General features: G+C 32.8%; 1 protein-coding gene across 1 annotated transcript in view; it reads left to right on the top strand.

The window, feature by feature from the left end:
• Positions 1–24,408, top strand: part of CADM2 (cell adhesion molecule 2) — a 313,108-nt gene that overhangs the window by 225,904 nt on the left and 62,796 nt on the right. The window contains exons 7-8 of the mRNA XM_063103440.1: positions 4,727–4,905; positions 23,551–23,670. Of these exons, the coding sequence (XP_062959510.1) occupies positions 4,727–4,905; positions 23,551–23,670 (299 nt within the window). The remainder of the gene's footprint in view (positions 1–4,726; positions 4,906–23,550; positions 23,671–24,408) is intronic.

Genomic DNA, 24,408 nt, shown 5'->3' with positions numbered 1-24,408 from the left:
GAGTGAAAATATCATAGGAAAGAGAAAGGGATTAGGTTTTTAAAAATCTCCCTGGTATTAAAACTTTAATCACCTACTATCCACCTGTGGAATTTCTGAACTTCAATAAAGCCAGTAGGCATCATTATGTGGTCACATGGTACATAAGGCACAAAGTTACTAATAATAAGTTCCTGCTTTTTCTTAAATTAAAGGAAATGTAGAATATAATGATTTGCATATTTCCTTTTTTTGAGCCAGAAAACGATATTTATTTGAATGCTATTATAGTGACACATTTTTTTCTTTCATCTAGAAAAAGTAAATTTAATTTTCATAAGATTAATTTTAGTTCTGTGGCCCAACATATACTGAGCTTATGAAGGAAAAGACAATACAGAACTCAAAGGGGATATCATTTAAGAAAAGGGAGAGATTGGAAAGTATTCCAAATTTTGTGTGGCAATTAATTTACATCCACTTCTGCAAGAACGCCAGGAAACTATTTTCCTAGGAGAGCTGCATTATGGGACTCACTTTTCCATAACTTCACTGCTTATTCTTTATTCTTCCTCCCAAGCATGAGCCTAAAAGAGAGGATGAGAGCTATGGAGGCAAAGAAGGATTTCATTCTCATCAGTACCTAGGGAGTGAATGATCCCATATATAGCTGGGAGGATTAACGTCCCAATGACAACTAAAGAGTTTCAGTGTAAATTAATAATCAGGTTTGTATCTGGTTCAAGATATTAAATAAACTGGTGATCTAAGAGAGTTGTGGCAATTCCTTCCAACACTAATTTATAAATAATGAGTTGTGAAAGATACTGGAGAAACTCTTACATGTACAAAATAAAACACTGAGTTAATAATTTTTTTAAAAACCTCCAGATTAAAACCAACTTCACCAATGCCTTAGAATGTATGAGAATAAATGCATAAGCATATTTGGTTTCTCTTTTCACTTTTCTTTTATTGTTGTTTTCTGTTGCTCTAGGAAGAAACTGTTGGAAAAATGTCTCTAGGTGCACAGAAAAATAAAACATCTTTTTAGCTTTATAGATTTGTTAGACAGAAAGAAAACCAAATTTCATCTCATGTAGATTTCCAACTTCTAATTATTTGGGCTTTTGAAGGGAGAACCTTCTGAATTGATTGTATTAATATTCTCATTGTGGAGCTGTGCAATGTTATCTTATTTCTGATGACTTCACTATTCTGTTACTCCTGGTGTCTAGCTCCTACTCTTTTTCTGCCTTAACACGTAGAAACTGCAGACTGAAACTACATTTAAAATGATCTCCTTTGGATGCCTGAACAGCAGGAAAGATTGTTATTCATTTGAAGCAAGAAACTCAATCTTTTCTGGGTTCCAATTAGAGAAAGCCTAGAGGCCCTCTTTATTAAGATGAAACACAAATTATATCAGGACTTGCTAAACCACTTAATATTTTTATGGTGATATTAAGAAGCTTGAACATTTTAAATACTAATTGGGAATATGTAGGCTGTTTTTAATCTATGCATAAACTCTAACCTCTATTTCATTAAAATTTCATCTTATGGTGCTGACTCTTTTGCCACCTTGATGATTTACCACACAGAGTAGGATCAAGAATCCTGGTAGGATTCAATTCCATATCAGCAGAGACTTATACCGTTACCCCCTCCTGTTAACCACTTTTGCAGGTGTTTAAAAAAAAAAAAAAAAATTCCTAAAAGAGATTTTTTTTGTTCTTTAGAAAAAAATGTTTATAAATACAGACTGACAACTTGAGTAATTTATATAGACGTTTAACTACATACAAATAATTTACAAATATATATCTAGATTTAATTACATATTTACAGAGCCGTATGCTTTAAGATTTGATGGAAAGCTTATGAACACAAGTAGAAAAATCATGACAGTTTGAATTTGGGAGGATGATTTTGAGTGCATATAAATGTGTAGATACATGCATATAATTATATCCATGTGTGATTTAAAATTCCAACTAACTCATCAAGAAAACATTGCCTCTTATAATAAAATACTTCCTTGGAGTTGTATTAGAAAGATGAATGTTCTAAAATTCAAATTATGTTTAATATAACTGCTATTTTAATATTGGTCTTATGTGGCTTTGTAGAAAAACAAAACCTTTACTATTTGTTATGCTACAAGTCATAGTTTATTTCACCTGTTTTGCCTCTTCAAGAAATGTTAAGGATGTGCATGGTACAAGATTATCCAGACTTTTAAAATAAGAAATAGTAAATTCAAATAGTAATTAGCAAATGTGGAATAAATGAAGCAAGGTGAGAAATAGTAATGGTTTGGCTTTTATTAAAGATATTGTGGGAGTGAATTGTCTATATAACTGGGTGATATAAATTTTTACATTTTTCCAATATTTTTTGTATACCTGGTTTCTTTATTTTTTATCCTATAATGCTCTTTCAGAAATTCCATGGGGACAGTTCTGAAAAAATTTTCCTCCTTTCTTTGTGCGCTCTCTCTCTCTGGAGAGATAAAAAAAAATCCAAACTGTTTACTACTTTCTCCTCACACACTAACTACAACAGTTCACCTTCACCTCTAGTCACCAAAATAAATGTGGGAATTTTTCGCTGTCAACAATCAGTTCTCTGGTGACACCAGCTGAGTGTCCTATAATTCAATTCAATCTGATATTATCTACCAAGAGGTTCAGTTCCTCCAGACTGCCCTGATTTCAGACAGCAATCAAAAGTAGTAGATTATCACCTTTACTTCTGACTGACGTGCTACAAACCACGGTATCTATGATTCCCTCCTTGGGTTTGGTTAATTTGCTAGGACAGTTCACAGAACTCATGAAAACACTTTACTTTTACTCACTTATTACAAAGGCTGTTACAAAGGGTGCAAATGAACAGCTAGATGGAAGAGATGGATAGGGCAAAGAATGTGGCAAAGGGCATGGAACTTCAGTGCCCTCCCTGGACACACCACCCTCCAGCAATTCTGTGTTCAACAACCCAGAATCTCTCTGAACCCTGTCCTTTTGGGGTTTTATGCAGGCTTCATTACATAGGCATGATTGATAACACCACTGGTCATTGGTAATCAACTCAACCTTCAGCCCCTACCTGACCTAGAGGTTTGGGGTTGGGACTAAAAATTTGAACCCTGTAATTACATGGCCTCCATCCTGAGGCTATCCAGGAGCCCACCCAGAGCATCGCATTAGAAAATCTCATAGGATCATCTCACTAGAACAAAAGATGCCCCCCTCATCCAGGAAATTCCAAGGGATTTAAAAGCTCTGTGTCAGATGCTCCTATCACTTGGGAAAATATAAAGGTTATAGAAGCTCTGTATCAGGAACTGGGGTCAAAGACCAAATATTAGAACAAACGATTCTTCCAGTGCCCCTATTTAAAAGTTTCAGGAGCACTGTGTCAGGAACTGGGGGCAGATATATATGTTCTTATTATATTACAATATCACACTCTCCAAATGTTTTTAGTATTTAAACACTTGAGCAATTCTTTCATCAGATTGAAAATCTTGTTCTGGAACTCTTTTGAATATGTTATTATTTATTTAAAACTTTTATCCCTTTCACAGAATTTTGTCAAAAAAAATTATCCCCCCCTTTTTTTTTCCAGAAAGAATTCCATAATCATGGATATTGTTAATCAAGACCTGGGTTCTAATTTTATTCCCAATAGCAGGATACAAGTTCAATATTGTTACCTAATTAAACAAATAATTAAAGCTTTTTAGAAAATAACTTCCAACTGTGTGAAAAAATCAAGCCTGAGTTAGAAAATTTTTATATACAAAGACTTGGAAAATATTCATGTTAGAAAGCAGGAGGTAGTGGAGGAAACATCCTCTGTGGAGGCAGAGCAGAGTTTAAGTACTTCTCTGATCTTCTATATTCTTCCATGCTGTAAATAAAAAAAAAATGTTTATCGGAGTGTTCTTTAATTTTTACATATTTATTTGTTTGTTTATTTATTTATTTATTTATTTATTTATTTATTTGTGGCTGGTCAGTTTGGGGATTGAAGTGTTCTGTAAAGATTTTAGGAAATATATGTAAAGCACCTAGGACGGTTACTATTATCAGCACATGGTGATAGGTATTATTAATAATCTTTCTTATCATTTATAATTATAAAAGTCTGAAATCTTTGAAGACAGGAACCTATGGTTTATTTATCCTTTCTTCCCTAAAATATTTTGAGATCGGTATTCTTTGCAAATGTTTTATTAGATGAAAATCCTGGGGAAAAACATTTAAAGAAATGAGATAAGCAGGAGAGGTTAAGGGGAAAAGTTTCAGGTGGTTTCAGGCAAAGCTGTGCCTTGGTGGGGGCCCCAAGTGCAAAGGTGTAATTCCAGGTATCTTCCGGGAAGACTTGTTCCCATAGCCCAAGGGCAGTCCTCCAATGTGAGGTGGGAGCCATTAGCAGCAGGATCTGGGTCACAGGACCTGGGCAGGGCACCAGCAATGACTGACGTAATGACTCAGCAAATTAGTTCCTTAATACGTATCTGCTTAATTGAGTAGAATAGAATTAAATTGTATTTGCCATACCTCCAACTCTTCTGAGTGACTGCATGATGATTCTTTTGGTACCATATAGAAGTTAACGCATGATTATGTGCAAAGTAGGTATTAAATATTTATAAATTGCTTGATTTACTCAATTCACAGAATATGTAATGTTTCTCATTTTCCCTGTCTATATGCATGTTTGAATCCAATAGGCCAGAACCTGTTTTGTGGACAAAGGACGGCGGAGAATTACCAGATCCTGACCGAATGGTTGTGAGTGGGAGGGAGTTAAATATTCTTTTCCTGAACAAAACGGATAATGGTACATATCGATGTGAAGCAACCAACACCATCGGCCAAAGCAGCGCAGAGTATGTTCTCATTGTCCATGGTGAGTACCTTTTTGAAAACATTACACATGAAAGTCTGAGTGACCTGAAAAACTGTAAACGTTTATCAAAATCATTAGAATAATAAACAAAATTAAGCAGGTTTTCTTTTTCTTTCAGAAGGACTTCTCATATGTATAAATGTCGCTAAGATTTACAATTAATATGTTTCAAGCCAGAAATGAAATAAAATTACAATATACACTAAAAATAAAGCATGTAAAGCATTCTTTATTACAAATACATTTATTTAATTATTGGTGGTGACTAGTAAATTATAGTAATGATTGTCTTTAAATTTTACATATAAATGCTTTTATTTATAATTTAGAATAATGAAAACTATGTTTCCTTTATGCTAATTTCATTTGTATTATCATAAAAATGTACTTTATAATCACTATAACTGGTTTCACAAAGAATGATAGTATGTCATTGAGATGCAGCAAAGAGTTGTGCAATATTAATGATAACTGCATTAATTTCTTATGAACAATAATACAAAACTTCTACAGACATTTTTCCTTGCCTGAACTTATTTTACAATTTAAGTAAATATAACAAATGGTTGAAAAAAATACCAATACCCAACACTGAAGGGAATCTCTGGTTTTCCCAACCTCCAAAATCCACAATGAGTTGTTCATAAGGTAGCTTTAACAGATTGTCAGATGGAGATGACCTGTTGTGAAATTGATAAATACTGCAATAAATCAAATTAGGTAGGTTTCTTTATTGCAGCAATTTTCAGAGTCTATTTTATTGCCAGGGTGCATTGTGAATCTGCAAGAGAAAGAACCATTAGAGGATGTAATATTTTTTCATATATTTCACCAAGAAAAACTTTTCTGAAACTAGTATCAGATTCTACATAATATTACAGTATTCTAAATGAGTAATTTTGTAAAACACAACGCTGTAGTAAATTCAGTGCATCTTAGAAATCATGGATGGTATGTTTATTTAGTATCTTTCCCATGAAGACCAATTATAGAATACTGTAAGAAGGATGAGTTAGTTTTATGCCTTTTCAAAAAGGAATTTGAGGGATCAAGTGTAATTCTTTTCAAAGAGTTTTAATTTTAGGGAAAAAATTAATTTGATTTGTGTTATTTTTACACGGTATTTATTTTGTTATGATGCAGGTTGAAGTTAAAGAAAAAATAATATATTAAGTCAATATCATTTTCTTATTTTGAAATTGTTTTAGTGTATAAAATCCCTCAACTTTTAATACAATAAAGGCTCACAATGAATAGGCTGTCCACATATAAACATCTTGAAAATAGAAGAGCTAAGAGTTTAATTTCTTGCATCTCACAAAGAGTGCAAAATTCAACTTTGTGAAAGATTAGCCTAATTAAATTAGACTGATAAATTTGAATTGCATGTGGTAAGCCCCTGTAGACAAACCCTGCCAGCCTTACTGCCGGAAAGAATGTAACTACTACTGGGTGTTATAAGAATTCAAATTAGGTCCTCAGCCCAGGATCCAAGAGTAGCTTTCAGGTCATGCTACCAGGATGTTTATAGATCATGCAGTCATGTAAGTAAAGTATTGCTTACTTGTCTCATTCACTCTTAACCTCCTAAGTGCTTTTCTTACCTAACAGTTTCTAAGAACCTAGGGCCATGTTGTATAGCATGTCACAGTATGTCAAAAGCAATCTGACATGTGAATATAGAGAATTAGAAGGAAAGTGACCAAAAAAAAAAATATATATATATATATATACTTAGAAGAAAAGCATGTTATTTGTGGGGTTTTTTTTTTTAAGGTAATTCAGGTGGGGAAAATTCATAGGTTGCAGTGTTTATAAGTTAGCCAACAGCATGATTTCCTGAATAGCCAAGCTATCTTTAGGTTGTTGGCAGTTGACATATTTCTAATAAATACTTCTCCAAGCACTTTGTAAGAAGTCATTTTTAGCTTTGCTTTTTGAACTCCAATTCATCAAAAGCACCCCATAGATTAATAATATTCATGCTGCTAGATAAAGCTGTGAAGTTCAACAGTAGTTTACCTAGGATTATTGACATAAGTAATGAGAGGCTCGATGAAATAGTGAAACCATATTACACCATGTTTAAAAAGGGCTCCAATTGGGTTCATTACAAAATAAAGTGTTTTTACCCCTTTGCACACTGGGTATAATGTTTCATTAGTCACTGGTTGTATAAATATAAAAGCTACTCTTTTCTGTTAATGGTTTGGCTGTTTCAAAACCCTACTAAATGATGAAATATGAGTGGCATTTCGATCTATAATGAATGCTATATGCATTTCGGAATGGAGTGATAAGTGATCGTTTGTGAGAACTTTACCCTTTTATCTTTCACACCAAAGTTGATTTTACATTAGCTGTGATAATTTAATATAGCTCCAGCACAGAAGGGTTTTTCATGAGCTAAGACCTCTACCACAGTTGCCTAGGTTCTATTGATTCTTAACTTGATGGAGGTCTGAGCACTTTCCTGTGAAATCATCTACTACCTAGATGCCATCCTGATGGTTACGTTTTATTCTTTGGGTGTCAATGGAAGTGCATTATTTAAATGTTATTACATTTAATTGTTAATAGCACTGATATTTTGTGTTGTGAACACTGGAGTTCCCCCCCACCCCAACTCCTAATTACACCTTTGAAAATTTCAGCATTAAAACTACAGGTGGTAATTTGAAACTGCCAGTCTAAAATTTACTCTTAATGAAAGGCCTAACAAAAGTCAGCATACAAATACCTGTAGGATAAAACATTACACTTACAAAACACTTATGAAAGATTTGCACTGTGGAAGCTCCATTAGGAGAGAAAGTAGTAACAATCGCAGTAATGGAAAAATTAATCTGTTAAATTAGTAGCCATTTAAAACAAATTAACTCCTGTAAGCACAGTAGTTTCTTAATTTTTGCTTCTTTATAAAAATGTTGAAATTTTTATCTTATCATGGTTATCATGCTACTTATACATTTAGAATGGCTGATTATATCCGTGGGTTTAAAGGCTTTGAAATACTTTGTTCCATTGATGTTCTTATCATTTGGAGAACTTGGATGAGGAAAAAAGTGTATTCATTTACCAAATAGATATTTAGTATTTATCTACCAAGTGCAAAGACACTATAGGAGCAAAGGTGAAGAACACTCAAGAAGATTATATAGTTTAATATGGAACACAAATTAAGCATTCAAATAAGTATAATACAAAATAAAATAAGAGCTATAGGAAAATAGTCATACAACAATGTAGATGTTCACAGTCTGTGAAGTTGTAGTCTAAGTGTTTGGGATTTTTAAAAATAGCACAGCACTCCTGGATTGTTTATAAATAAATGACATACATCATAAATGGAAGAGTCCAGTACAGTGCCAGGTACATAGTTATACATTGTATCAGACTATCATTGTTATCATTATTATTATTTTACTAGTAGCCTTATTATACTAAGGGCAATTCAATTCCAATGCTCTGATCAGAAACTTACCCATGAGTTGTGTACAGTTTATTGCCTATAATCTTCGCTAAATGATACCCGGAACAAAAATTAGTTTAACCCTATTGAAGAACAAGGAAATTCTATATTCTTGCTAATTAAGCAATAGAGTAGTTCTTAAAAATCCCACAATATAGCAAATTAATAATACATAGAGCAGGGCAAGCATTATAATAACCCTTGTTTCTCTAATGCAACATCAAATTCAAAGGATTTAGCTAAAATATCTTCTCCCCAAGCAAAGGGTACCAGGATCCGCATTCATTCACTATGGAGAGCACGGCAGATGCCTGTTTATCACACAAGAAATGGCTGCAGAGAATTACCAATGACCTTAGGCTAATCTTATTTTCTGGTTAGAAGAAATTCAGGTTCTTGTATTAATCTATCATGAGCTAATTCAAAATACACTCTTTTCAAATTGTCAGTAATGTACAGCACCTGGGAAGTTTTGAAAAAGCATATTTATGGTGAGTGAGAAAAACAAACCATCATATCCCCCTAGATTCTATTCTCCTTTTTCTTATCTTTCCCAATGTATTTTACCTCCCTTGAAGCTCATGTTAGAGGAATTCATAACCACTCCTCAAAATACAGATGGAAGATGGGCAGAGATGCTGGAACTTTTTAATATCACCTTCAGCATCAAAGCCCTATCCAGGTTTTGAGAAGAAATACAGTAATATTAGAAGGAAAAATAAATAACTCATTTCTCCTACCAGTAGCTGCACTATCCATGACAGGCTCAGACTGTAGACGAGTAGTAGGGAGTCGTATTAGAGCTTCAGTGGAGGACCCAGGTTGTCTCAGGCAGTCATCGCAGAGTGGAGGTGCACTATTCCAGAAGTTTTTTATGATATTCCACCTACCTCTTCAACTGTACTCTTGCTATTACCATAGTAACACTTCCGTGAGTGTTAAAATTCTTACCATTGCTCTTAGTCCCTCACTTCATTATTTTTGTCCTTGTATGAATAAGCTTTTGTAACATTTTATCACTTCTTCATTATCTTAACTCTTGCTATTCTTATTTTGAAGGAAATTGTCCACTATGACCTTTTTACATTTTTCCTATTCCTTATGTGTACATATTTTGCTTTTCTAGCAAATTTCATCTTTCTAACCATAAAAGTAAAATTCTCCATAACTAATATTATGATAATATAAAGTGAGATAGAATCAAAATTTGCTTATACTCATACTTTTGTACTGTCAATCAGTTTATCACAGGTGCCTATTTGATATCTCTAAAACATCACTTGACAGTTATGGTTTGTTTTATTTGTTCACGTGTGCATTGAAATAAATTCTGATGAAAAATGTGATATTGCTTTTTAAAAAATGTGTCCAGGATAATTTACTTCAGAAGTAATGCATATACAGAGTAGGATCCATCACATTTTATTGTTAGTCGGTAAGAACTGTCATAAAAAGAGTATTTGGGATTTTTTAATTTTAATAGTAAGAGAATATTACTGCTAGAAATGTCTATGTGTTTTGGTCTAATGAAAGGTATCAAGCTACTAAATGTGTCTTTCTATCTTTTAAGAATCAATAAGACTGCTACTTTCATTTTACTCAGCTTTTATTGTTAATAATAAACATCAGAAAACACTCAGATAAAGTTGTGCATACAGACATTGCAGACTGCTGCATGAAGCCAAGCTTCTGAGTTTTGTTGCTCATTTAGTCACATACCTCTTTCAGAGACTGTAGGTAAATGCAGGTCCACTTTCCATTCTGTGTGCTCATTTTCCATTTCAGTTGACTTGCTTATCACAGGGGAGAGGAAAGTTGAGTCAGGAAGGGTACCCTTTCTTTTACTTTAAGAAACATTTTCAATCCATCTATTATCTCTTTCAAATGTTTAACAGGTATGCAAAATATAAATTCTGTTGCTTTAGGGTTATTAGTACTTGACCCTAAATTTAGTAAAGTAATGAATGCATATGCGGGTAAATGCAATTATGGAACAGATTGGCAGCACCATAAAGTAGTATCCTAAATTTGTTTTTAAATTTCTCTTTCCATAGAACTAAGCAAATATGATTGTAGTACATACACCCGTAGTCTTATAGAGATAGCTCTTTCATGTATTAATATCTTGATTATCATTTATTTGAAAGCTGATGAGGATTTTTATCACAATAAAATGAAAGTGTACTTCTGTGCCTCATAGTAAATGCGTAGCTAGACTAAAAGGTTGGCGGTCTCATGTGACGTGCATTTGCTATTAAATTATCCAGCAACAAAAAATTTAGAAGCATGAAGCATTAAGGGGATACATGAATTTTTTTTTTTTTTGCTTCGTTGTACTGTTAGGCAAGGTGATATTTACAGATCATGATGGAACTAAGAGAATGAATCTCCTAGCTCATATGGGTGGGTGGGGAGCTGGAAAGAGAATCCTGGATTATGGACAGATGCACAGCCTAGCAAACATTAAAAAGGGATTCAGCTAAAATCTGTTCCCTCACATGGAAACAGACCTACCAGTTGGTAAATTAATTCTATGTACTCATAATGAGCATTTTCCCTTTGGAGCAGCTTTCTTTAGAAGCATAGATGGAAAATATACGGTGCAGGAAGAAAAGGATAGAAAAGACACCCATATGGAGCGACAAGCAGTGTGCTAATGGAAGAGCCCTGTGGTTGCTGCTCTCATCTCTGGTTGAGAGTTTCCAGGCAGTAACTAGTTGGATGATTCTTAAAACAGTCCCTTCTTTAATCGCTGAGATAAAACATATCATTTCTGGACATGAATAAGCAGGGAGAGCTCTGATGCCTGTAGGAAAGGCATACCTCTGACTGGATGAATATGCTGTTGAACTCTGCAGAGAGAAATGGAATGGCATAAAACAGCACAGACAGGAGCACTGTTTTCATTATAAAATATTTTTAAATGTATATGTGTGTGGGCATACTCAACACAGAATTAAGGCTTAATTATATCTCTTTGTTTTAAGATGATTATAGAGTGGATAAATTAAGGTTTCAGTTTTCAGAGAAAAATTCTGTTGAGAAATTCCACTATGAAGTAAATATTTCTACATGCCTAGATGGACCACTAACTAAAATGTCTACAGGAAAAGTCCTCATTCCTGATTGATGATAGGAAAGAGTCCATCACTCAACAATTTCATCATTTTAAAAATCTTTTCTTGCATTACTTACATATAATCTTTTCTCTCAGTTGCAGTATATAACAAGAGAAACGGAAGGATAAAATCCATGGCACGCAAGCCTTCTAGATTTGTTTATGTGGAAATAGGCTAGCCTGTAGCTTTACAAAAATGTATAGAGCTCTTCTACCCAAATATATGTGCATGAACTGGCTCATTTGTTAGAGAATTCAAGCATTGTGCAACAGTCTCTGGGGATAAAATTTTGGCATTCATTTTCAGAAATAATGGCATGCCTAAATAGAAGATATAGATTTTACATAAAGCCTGCTTTGTAGCTTCTTACGGTGTAGTTTTCACAAACATTGTAACAACATATCATGTACTCTTTCTAGAATCTAAGAATTATCCTTGATTCCTCTCTACTCTTCTGTCTTACTCATCAGCGAGCTCTGCTGACTTTGCTTCCTAACCATGCGCCCAGTGAGTCCACTTTTATCGACCATCCTCTCCGACCTCCACTATTGAAATAGTTTCCTGAGCTCCCTGCTTCCGCACTTTCACACCTTCAGTCTATTTCCCACACAGCTGCAGTGTATAAATGTTTAAAGTGCATATTCCTTCATGTTCTTTTCCCATTTAAATCAATCCAAAGTCAATTTCATCACACTTAGTATAAAATCCAAATCCTCATTATCTTAGTTTGCCAAGCCCTGCAAAATACGGCTGCGACCTTCTCCTGTGGCATCTCTTATCACTCTCCACAACTTCCTTCAGTCTCCCTGGTCCTTCTTCAACTCCTCTAAAAAGTCAAGCTCATGCTCATTCTCTTTTTAGGAATTTTGCCTCTGTCTGGAATGCTTTTGCAGGGAGGACAAAGAATGCTGCCAGGAATGCTGGTCTTTGTAAGCCTGATTTCCTGTCATTCAGATCTCAGACTAAATAAGTGTTCTCAGAGAGGCCTTTGTTGTCCACTCCCATCTAAAGTGTCCCCCAGTTACATATCACTTCACTTGAATTCTCTGTATGGCATTTATCATTATTTGATATTTTAGTTTGTGTATTTGATTGTGTATATTTATACATATGCACGTATATATGTGCACATATTATATATGTACGTGTCTGTACATGTGAATGTATTCCATATCCTCTCAGTAGATTATGACTTTCTCGAATCCAGAGATTGTGTGCATGTTGCTTATCTCTGTATCCCATCTCTTAGAACAGCATCCTCTTTTTAAAAAATTTAATTTAATTCATTTATTTATTTTTATTGTAACATAGTTGATTGCACATATCTGTGGGATTCAGTTGAATATCAATACCTGTGTGCAATATGTGATGCTCAAATCATGAGAATTAGAATATTCAACATTATACAATGCGATCGTTTTTCATGGCCCTTTTTCTAAATAGTAAAGAATTAATAAAAATTTTTTAATGATTAAATCTCTCCTCTCTGTCTTTGTCTGTCTCTCCCCCTATCTTCAACAGAAGAAACTTTAATGAAATAATATATATATGTGTGTATGTGTACACACATACTTATATAGATATATACATGCAGACTTGTATCCACATACATACATATATACATATATATTTTTATATTTTACCCTGACTTATGAGCACAATCAGGATCATAATTGATACACTTTGTTCCCCCAAATAAAGATCTTTAGCTTTCATCCTATATTGGGAAAAAAGAATATGTATTTACTTGGCAATTCATATGTAAATGGTGCCTTATATAGTTAAGCAATGCACAACATGAGCAACTGTGTATAGAAGAATTAATATCTCTAATAAAAATCTAATAAAAATTATGTTAAGTGAAATAAGCCAGGTACAGAAAGAGAAATGCCATATGCCCTCACTCATAAGTGGGAACCAAGAAAGGAAGAAACAAGGAAAGATCACAATAAAACGTTGAACATTCAGAAGGAGAAAACAGACATATAGCTGCTAGAGGAGGGGAAGGGGAGGGGAGGGAGTAATTGGATAAGGAACACAGAATAATTATGATTTGTAATTAGGAACATGCTAATAATATTGATTTGATCATCATATACTGCACACAAACACTGATGGTCAACTCTGTATCCCATATATATGTATTATCAAAAATAAATAAATAAATTGTTTGAAATTAGAAAAGTTATCAATTGAATTTAAGCATGTGTGTTCGTCTTTTTGCTAAATCAAATGATTATTGCTAACTGAAAATTGAATTTGCTCTTTGGAAATCTGTATTTTCTATTATAAAGGTACCATTTATGTCTACCCAAACATAAAACTTCTTTAAGGCATGGCCTGAAAAACCTAATATTTTACTATTTCAAGGAAATCTTCCTTGAGTATCGGCTATATACAAAGTGCTAAGCTAGGCACTGAGTCCTATGCTGAATAAGTAAATACTCCCAATTATGCCTAGACTTCTTAGTAAAAACAAAGCAATGAAGTGTTTCACTCGTGTGTTTCATTATTATGTGATTTCAGAGATATTTTTAAGGTCCCCCAATTAAATGTAATACTCCAAGAGACATATCCAGGAAAATATGCAATTTCACAATTAGAAGTATTTTACTTTGGTAAAATATTCACTTCTTTATAAAGACCATATTTTGAATGAAAATAATTTGAGAAAGTTATCAATTTATGGCACCAATTCCCAAGTGGGAATCCATTTATTAAACAACCATTTTTAAAGTTAAGAAAGACCTTGCTCCTCAGGTGAGCTCAGAACATTAGAGATACAGGTGATAGGAGGGGATGGATATTAAAAGTGAAGCTCAGTAAAGGTTTATTCACCATTTTCCTTAACATTATTCTTAATTTTTATTTGGGGTTGTTGTCTGAGGATACATCAAAATGGATCTTTTTATTAATATGCATCTGTAAAAAGTATCTGCAAATAGCCATTCATAGTTTTCTTCAATTATAGGATATCAAGTTTATAATAATAATATTTGAAACATTCTCACATTCTCCTTTAATTTTCATTTCACTAAGCTTTTGTATTGTAATATTAAATATTATATTTGGATTTATTTTATTTAAAAACTGGCAGCCAAGAAAAATGTATGTGAAAATTAGAATTAATTAAAGTTGGTGCTATGTAAAAATTTTCAATTTCAGTTTAATGATGATTTTTCAACTTTTATGTCTTTAGGAGCATAGTTCTCTCTCTACCCTCCACACAGGTTGTACAGTTTAGTTAACTCCCAAGGATATTGATTCAGATTCAGGATTGTATAAACCACTGTTACTCTTTCATGAAATTTATGTGTTAAATAAAAAGCAGAATCAAGATAAATATGGGAACTATTTCTAGTATGTTTCATGGTGAGAAATTTAAAGAATAACATAAATATATAATGTAGTATAAATTAAGCAACTAGTTTACAAAATGAACTATGAATGAACATTAGAAAAAAAGATCAAGCAAGAAGCTTAAGAGAAGTTTTAATAATAAGCATGCTGTATTTAAATATGGTTGGTTGTATAGAAAGAATGATTTTTGTAGCATAAAAAGTTCACTGACATTAACACTTTTTATCACGTTCAGATTATTATTAATTTTTCAAGGTTATTATGAGATGAACACCAGATTATCTTGAACTAGAAAGAGTTACATGCCTTACAGTATGTGCTATCGTATGAGTTTACCTCATTGTATTTTGAATCTTAATCAACCCCTTTAGGGACTCTGCATCTCCTGAAGTCATATGCAAATATTTTTACATTTGTAATATTCTTGAGTGAAGGTGTTTTACTTTTAGAAGATCAACTGTAATCCATCACTGGATAAGAACCTGGTCCAAAAGGATTTATATAAATGACCAGGTTCAAACTCTTCAACTTTTAGATAAGGAAGCATAGAGGCAAAGAGGTAAAATGATAAGCAAAATGTTTCTCAGTTACTTTATCACACAACCTACATGCAAAATCAGAATATCTGAATTTCTCAATCAGTGTTGTCCCATTTCATCACACTTCCCATGTATATTCATATTTGATTTATTTTTCTTCTAATAAATGACAGTGATATTCTCCTGTAGAAAAGTTACATCCTCACAGAACTTAAAGTATTTGGCCAAATCATGATTTACTTTTAGATAGTGTACTTCTGGAAAAGAATATTACAGTGTTGAAATAGGTGGAGCTAAATGATATAGGATCATCCACTTCATGGCATTTTTTTCCTACTTTAAATTTCACTTTACCTTTGTCAGTTTGGAATGTAAAAAAAAAAAGTATTTTAAAAGAAAAAATGCACACCTTCTTTTTTCCAAATAACACACTTATTTTATTCATGATTTTTTTTCTTGTAATTACTCGGGACTGTCAGTTACCACCTACAGTTTAAAATAGCAGTGCTTTTCATTTTTCAAGAACAGTTTTTTTTTTTTTTTTTATTGTATAAGGATTCCATTTAGTATGAGAAGCCAGTGGAAGCTATGAGAGGGATGAAAAGGGATTCATTCAAATCTAATTTTTAAAAGAGTTCCTTTTTATGAAGCAGCTGAGGTTACTATATTTCTCTTGAGGAGGAAGCATACACTGGCAAGCTAAGGCCCTGTCAACCTGGTGGCTGTCATTTGTAAGAGCCTTGGTGCTGTTACCCACTTTTATGCTGTAATCCAAATAGGCTGCTACATGTGTCTGAACATAATAGGAGCAGATAAATGTCATTCTTTCTGAACAGGCAAAAGAAAGTACTGTAAACTTTCCTCTTACTGTGCTTCCAATGGCAGTGCAATTAGTAGTAAGAAGGTTCAGGGTGCCCTATTATTTTTAAGGTAAGGACATGTGAATACCTTCTACCAAAACAACACTTCTTACCTTAATACTTCTAATATACATCAAGATCTCACCCTTTTACATCTTCACGAATACTTTTTGGTTTAGATTCACTCTTGATTACTCTAGGTCCAACCTGGAGAAGGGGGGCAGAGGGTTTAGTGACATAAAGCAGAAAGCAAGTAGACATATGGATCCAGACTAAATGGTAGAAATTTTTCTCTGTATTGAATACTAGTCCTTGGAGAAAAACAAGCAACTTGGGCTTCTGGGACTCTTTAGACTTAATTTTGCTTCGAAAATCCATTCTGAATGCCAGTTTTAAAAAGAGAAACTGCCACAAAACAAAACAGGTTGACAAGTTAGAAATTATTGTACACTGCATTTGTAGAGAACAGAACATACCTTTAACCTGAAAAGCTCGTTATTGGAAAAAAGGTGCTGTACCACTCTTTGGTTTGTTGTATATAGAGCTTGTTGAAACTGATTTTATTTTGACAAGGTTATAGAGGATCTGTTGTGCTCTAATAAGCTCCAATAACAAAATGTTGTTGCATTTTTACAACTCCTTCATTAGAATGTGAAGAAAAGGATACTTTTCTGCTATTTTTAATTGGAGGATATGATTTAGAGCTCTAAGACTTAAAAATATTAGAAATCTGCATTCAAATATAAGATTCTTCAGCATGCTGCATTTTAATTTTTTAAAATAATCTTTTAGACTTGAACACTCATAGCAGAAATTACTAAAATTCACCCTACACAGGATAAAGGTGAGAGAGAAGTAATTTTTGCAGAGGTAAACAATGTATAAAGTTTGGTTACTGAGTCTTGTTGTTAAAAATTATTATTATTCCCTATTTACAGACCTCATTGTCATTATCACCAGTAGTATCATTATTTATACAGTAGGTGCCAAAGTCAAAGCATAGAGCTAGGTACCCTGAGGAAGCACAGAAGTATATAATGGAGTCCATTCTTTTATCTTACCATCTTTTTGGTTCAAGAAAAAAACCCAAAAACAAGCAATGTATGTCAAGTTCCAAAGTAGTATTATAGCCTCTCAGTTTTTAACTACTGACTTCATGAACAGCTTTAATACATATTCTGTGTACTCTGTACTTTATTACTAATTAGAGTTAACACAGTAGAGTTTATTAATTGATTTATGTAAATTAGAGCAAATTTTAAAATGTTACCATAGCATCATCATACATACTTTGATTCGTGTTTTCTACTGAGGAAGGGAGAGAGGTGTGGAGCTAATGAGAGGCACGTAGCTCTGGGTCTGCACGTTATAGCAGGTCATGAATGTAGTCATCATTGTTCATGGGGGCGTTGGAGGGACAAAGTAAGGAAAGCAGTAGATAAAAATCACGATGGGTATTTAGAGTGAAGGCAAATTAAGTGGAACTTAGTTGATCAAGGAAGTCTTCATACAGCAGGTGAAAATCAAGCTGAGATTTAAGAGCAGCATTTTACTAGGTACATTAAGAAAGGGGTGCTATTCTGAGATGGAGAGCTGATGAGGGATTGGGTCATAGTAAACTTGTTCCAAGTCAAAGTGGTATTTCAGAAGACGAAGTCATGTTGATTTATAAGGCTGAGCCCACAATTTATTGGGAGAGAGAGACACATAAATATAATAGTGATATAATATATATGAAGCATGTATAGCAGTGTCTGCAAAGTGATTGAAATTGAAGAGAAGGAAAATATTAACTGCAGAATTGGGGGATGCTTTACAGATGACATCGCATTTAAATGAGGACTTGAAGGACAGGCATGAAAGAAATAATAAAGAACGTGAAACAAAATGTGGCTCTGAGAACATGGCAACACAAAGAACAGAAAGAGCTCCTTCTAGAACTTGGGGACAGCAGTGTGTCGGGGCAGATGTCTTGTGTGCTGGGCTTAAGCTTCTTACTTTATGTTAACCTGACACTATGAGAGATAAAGAGAAGCCAGACATGTATGCTCTGAGGACCGCTGGCCCCTGTTGGTATTGAAAACCTTATCCCTGTGGCTGACCAAACACCAGTAGGTACGGTTTTGGAGTTCTTTATATCTGAGTCACGTGGGTTGAGCAGGAGAGCAGGAGAGAAGATGGATTGATGAATTGATCATAGCAAAGTATAGCCATGGTCTTCAGACACAGGTTTTAGATTCCTGGTTCAACAACTTTGTTGTTTGACCAGACATTGTGTTTCTGTATGTATCTAGGTTCTTATAAGAGTAATCTGGATTATTTACATTGCGTTTATTTGTAACCCAATATTTGCTCACATGAATAACTTTTGCAGCCTACTTTTAGCTTTGTCTGCATTAATATGCAAATGTTCAATTGACTAGATTTAGGGGTTCTGTCTGATATTATTGAAATACTCCTAAATTTCTTTTACCTGAGAATAGTACTTTACGTATGTTACAAGTGAAATGAAAAGTATAATTTATTATAATTCAAACCTTGTGTATTGAAAAAACGGTAAGCAGATATTTTCAAGTCTTGGAACATTCACTTATCTCAGTTTCTCATCAATAAAAATGCTCTCATTTTCATTTAATGGAAATCTCTGCATTTACAGTGGCATGTGTGGTATATAGATATATTCATGGAGGCCCATGAGTCATTATTTACAACTTAGATATGTCATATGTGTATATGTATATACTTTACATATATGTAAATTTGATTTTATAAAATGAATTATTGACATTTAGGAATTCATTTAATATTCTATCTAAAACCATCGTTATTTTAGTATTATCCATTTTAGTATATAGTGAAATACAGTTTCAGTATATAGTGAGATTTAATCCACCTACAAAAGAAAAACACATAATCATAACTTCATGATTTCAGAAAAGTTGGTGTTATACATTTCTATATATTGTGATCAAAACTTTTAACTGCTTAAAAACTATTGTTAAATCAAATAACATTCAAACAAATTTCTTATTAACAAGAATATGTTTTTAATTTTGAGTTTGAATAACTTTTGAAATTTCTCTTGTTTGGATTTAAATTGTATCCAAATAATTTATGTATAATTACTAATTTCTCTGCTATCGAGATGAAATCTGTTTTATATTTAGTTAATTTCCCCAAATAAAATTATTATCTAATACATATTTTATCAATTGCTAACTCATCATTTTCCATCCCTTAACATCTAAAAACATGTAATACAGTTAATTTCTTTTGTAAACTCCAAATGCTGAACTTATTTGTAAACACTTGTTTACTTCAGGCAAATGTGATAGTAGTTGATTAAATTAATACATTCTCCCAGAAAAACAATTAAAAATTTGAGCCCCTCTTTTGCATCCTGAAAATCAAAAGTTAAGTATCACGTAAATTGACTAATCTGGGTATTAGATAGTTATCATTTCTGAATTTTAATTTGCATAAATTATGCATCACACATCATCAATTTGACAATTTTTATTTATAGATGTCTTACTGTTCATGTTCAAATATCCTTTGATTAATCATAGGATGTAAACATGCAAGGCATACATTAAGATGTTCTAAAATTGACATATCATATTCAGCAAGTTACTTATAATATTAGTGCAATTACAGATTATTTTATTTTGCAGACAGAATTAATAATGTTGAGCCAGTATTTAGTATTTTTATTGTGTGTGTCCATATATATAATTTTTCTGTACATAAATTTGTATATTTTTATTCTTTGGAAAAATTTAAAAGAGAAAAAAAATTACAAGGAGAAAATAGCCTGCACTTTTTATCCTGTACAGTATTTGATGCAGTATTCTTTGTACGAAAAGTATGATGGTTTTAAAAATATACGGGATTCTAGGTAACTAAAACATGAGGCAAATAATTGGTACTAGTGTTTTCTATTACATATTTCTTTACAAAAATATAAGTGCAATTTCATAATCAATGTAGAAATAAAAGGCCAGAAGTGAATGCACCAAACGAGGACCTTTGAAACATTTGCTAAATAATACTGAATGTTGTTGCTGACTCGGAGTGAGAATCAGGAAGACCAGTGAAGATGTGGTCTTGAAAATTTATTCTTCAGACAATAACAATTTTGTACTCATGCTAAATACAGGGACAGTTTTTTTGAACAGAAGTAACAAAATCATTTAGTTCAATATGAATTTAGTTATCTTGTCAAAAAAGTGGGCTTTTTGAGATCCCTTAAAATATTTATAATATTATGAACAAATTCATTCAGTAAATATATATTGAGCTTCTAAATTGTGCTAGGGTTTCAACAGTATACGTGGCAGAGCTTTTCCCTTCAAGGACAAATTGTCTAATGGGGAGACATGTACCAATAAAATCGGAGCAGATACAAAGTTTAGGTAGAAGACAAAGTGTCAAATATAATTTTCTTGGTATTTCTGAGAATTCAAACTAATTCCAACTAATCTTACATTGCCGAATTTTAACTGATTCCAATTATTCTTCTTGTGCTGAATATTTAAGCTATTTCAACTTTGACTATTTCACCATAGAACTGAAATAATTGAATGGATATGAATGAAGGATAAAACGAAAGACCAGAATGAAGAAGCCCTCAAATTAGTGGGAAAACAAAAAGGTTTAAAATGTTTCAAAACACATAAGGTGAAATAGAGCTAGTCGTAGTTAAAAACATGTAACAGTGACTGGGAGAAATTTCTTTTTGACAGGTAATTTTCTTGACCCAAGAGTCATATTGGCCAAGATGCTTTTCACCAAATTGCTTTCAGCCAGTTTGTTTTTAGCCACATATAGGGGAGGTTGCTGAAGAGATAAGTAGGAACCAGACTATGTGTCAATAATGATTTATAATATTATTTCACTTATCTGGGCATTTTAAAAGATTCTAGAAAGTTCTTTTAAAGTAAATTAACAATCCTTAGATTTACCCATCTTTTAAATATTTTCTGAGTATCATTAGCCTATGGAAAAAAAATCCGAGTTCAATGCATTTTCACACTTGTAACAAATAAGGACATTTGGTTTATAAAAGAATGTTCATACTACCTGAAAATACATAGACTCTCATTAAAACAATTTAGGATTTATTATCACCTATCTTTGTTGATGGAATAAAGGAAAAAATCCAAATAATATTTGTTTTAGCTAAATTAAACAAGCAAATAGCAAAACCCTGTAACTTGTATTTCAGATTTTTAAAGATTATTTTAACCCAATGTCTGAGAGCAAATAACCTAATATGGTATCTGTGATAAATTTGGTAATATCAGGTTTTTTACATGGAGTTTTAAATGACTGATATTATTGTTAGTTCATATGTTTGATAGCCCTGGAACATATTGGCTTTTGCATTTATTAAATACATATATTTTGAGATACTAATGAGCACATGATTTTGCAAACAAGAAATGTATTTTCTATTTTAGATATGCAAGAAAGTGAAAATTACACACGCTTTTAAAATTTGAATAATGTTTTCATTTACCTCCAATCTTCCTAAAACTATTTAGGAAACCTTACCATCAAATAAGAAGTTATTATGAAATTAGAAAACAGAAGTGTATAGTGCACATATACATAATGCTTATTCATTTATAGTGCTGGTAAAGTCAGTTCTACTTTATGATCATGGTAAATTTCACTCCAGGCAATACCCATTTTCCCTAGTGATTAATGCAGCACCATTGAGTTTTCAGAAGGTTGTTTTCTTAATTTGACTGTCCAGGAAGCGTTTTTCCAGTGGAAAAACAGGTGTGAACATCAGTACTAAAGATAAGACAGTGATCTCATGCTGTTTTCTGGTGTCTCCAGTGAAGAGAATTCAGCGGGTAGAGACTGCAGATTGAGTAGGGCTATTTATCAGAAGTAAAGAACCAGAAAATGTTTGGTATGACTCAAAGACTTTAACTGAGAAAAATGACAGGAAGCCTTTTAATACCCAAATAATCTGTCAAACACTGTGAATGTATAGGGGCTGTGTGACAACATGTGAAATCAAACCCCAGTACAGTAATTACAGGTAATTTGGGAACTGTTTCTAATTTCCTCACTGTGTAAATTATATGCCTATCCACTTGAGTCAAGATTTGGCTCTCTGAGGGTCTTACTGAGGCTCTTATAGTTTGACACTGGTTGTTTTATTTTATTTTTTTTAATTGTTTTATTATTTATTTACTGAAACAGAATTGATTGTACATATCTCTGGGGGATAGCATTGAATATCGATACCTGTGTGCAATATGTGATGCTCATATCAAGATAATTACTATATTTATCATGCAACGTATTCATTTTTTGTGGCCCTTGTTTCAGTGTTTTCTATGCTACTCTTCATATTTTTATCTAGTTTTAAGTAAAAGGAAGGAAGATCTGAGTATTAAAAACTAAGCTATTCTTTTTGTTTATTATTTTCTCTGTATTTGTATCTACTATTAACTTTTGGCAATTTGACTAATTATGGAGTGGAGGTTGAATGTTATGGTTCAAGTTTATGTTCAGTAACCTCTCCTAGGTAAGCCATATTGAAATAAATCATAAACTTTTCAGAGAATTGGGTTCCACGCTAGTTGACTCAATACTTGTCAAAGACTCCTAGGTACTGCAAAATTGTTAGAAGGCGTTACCAGCTAATCAGGGTAAGAATTGCAAGATTCTAAACTGTATATTAACATCATTTGTGAGAACAGGAGAAGCAAAATAACAAAAATAATAACAATTGGCTTCTTTTGTTTGTTTCTAAAGAATTCTGTCATTCTACTTCCTGTCATTAAGTTTTCTTAATAGAAAATATCAAAAGGCATTTAATGTGCATATACTCATTCATTGTTAACATTTCTTTAATCTTTTATGGTGGTATTTGTGTTTATTTCTGTATGTGTCATTTCTTTGTTTATTTCTTTGAAAAAGCATGCCATTTTTTTTTGTTTTACGTATATGTATTTTGCTACTGCATGTAAAACTTTTTAAATGACTCAGTGAACAAATGGATTCTTGTCATTTTAAATTTCACTCTAAATATTGCAAACAGTTTGCATACTCTCAAACATTGCTCCAAGTTTTTGCTTTGTTTTGGAGCATGAAATAAGTGAAAAAAAAATGACAGAAACTGTGTGGTACAGTTGGTTTTGTACCTGATATTCTGTTAAAGCCTGTTAAAGTTAAATTTAAATAAGAAATGTATATTTATAATTTGAATCATTTGTGTTTCTCTTTTGTTTGCATGATATGATTTTGTTTTATATTTTTTTTCCACTCACCAGATGTTCCCAACACTTTGCTTCCCACTACTATCATCCCCTCCCTTACCACTGCAACAGTCACAACCACTGTAGCCATAACAACCAGCCCAACCACATCTGCAACAACCAGCAGCATAAGAGGTACAGTATGCTTCTTTGTTATGGCATAGAAAACACATTAAATGGAGCTTTATGGAGGTTTTTTAAAAAAGTAGAAAAGTTGAGGTCAAATTTTACTTAATTATAAGAAGTCACCTAAATTACTGTCAATTAGGGTTACTGAAGTAGAATATGAGACAAAATGGTACATTTTATTTTTTTAGTGTCACTTTTGACTACCACCAAAATATTTCAGAATATAGATTAAAAATATGTGGGACTCTACAATGTTGAGCAAATTTAAAATGTGAACAGAAGGCAGAGTTTGTACCCTGCCTTGACATGCAAACAAATAAATGAGATGTTCAAGGATGCAGTGGTAGCTTTTGCTGTTTTAAGATCCTAGTTTAATGTTAATGACTTGTTATTCTTCTGAAATTTGTTGAGTTTGTTCTAAAATTGACATAGCTATAGAGTCATTATAGATTATTCACCACTTAGAACTTCCAAGTAAATATTCAACATATATGTCATCCTAAAGTGTTGACTGGGTCTACCTATCCTACTATTAGAACATTGTGTTCTAAAAGTGATTGTTCTAGAGTTGTCCAGCATGATCAGAATTTATATTTGGCTCCATGAGTAATTTCTGGTGTCAGTATACAAATAAGCATTTTTGTTACAAGGAAAGAAACCTTGAAGAAATTGAAGTAAACTTAGGTGCAAAATAAGTAATTACATTATGATTGAGAAATATTCAAAGCATTCCTAAGCAGTTGC

This window comes from Cynocephalus volans, chromosome 1, assembly GCF_027409185.1.
Source record: "Cynocephalus volans isolate mCynVol1 chromosome 1, mCynVol1.pri, whole genome shotgun sequence".
Classification (NCBI taxonomy): Eukaryota; Metazoa; Chordata; class Mammalia; order Dermoptera; family Cynocephalidae; genus Cynocephalus; species Cynocephalus volans.
This window is presented reverse-complemented; position numbering and strand designations above follow the sequence as displayed.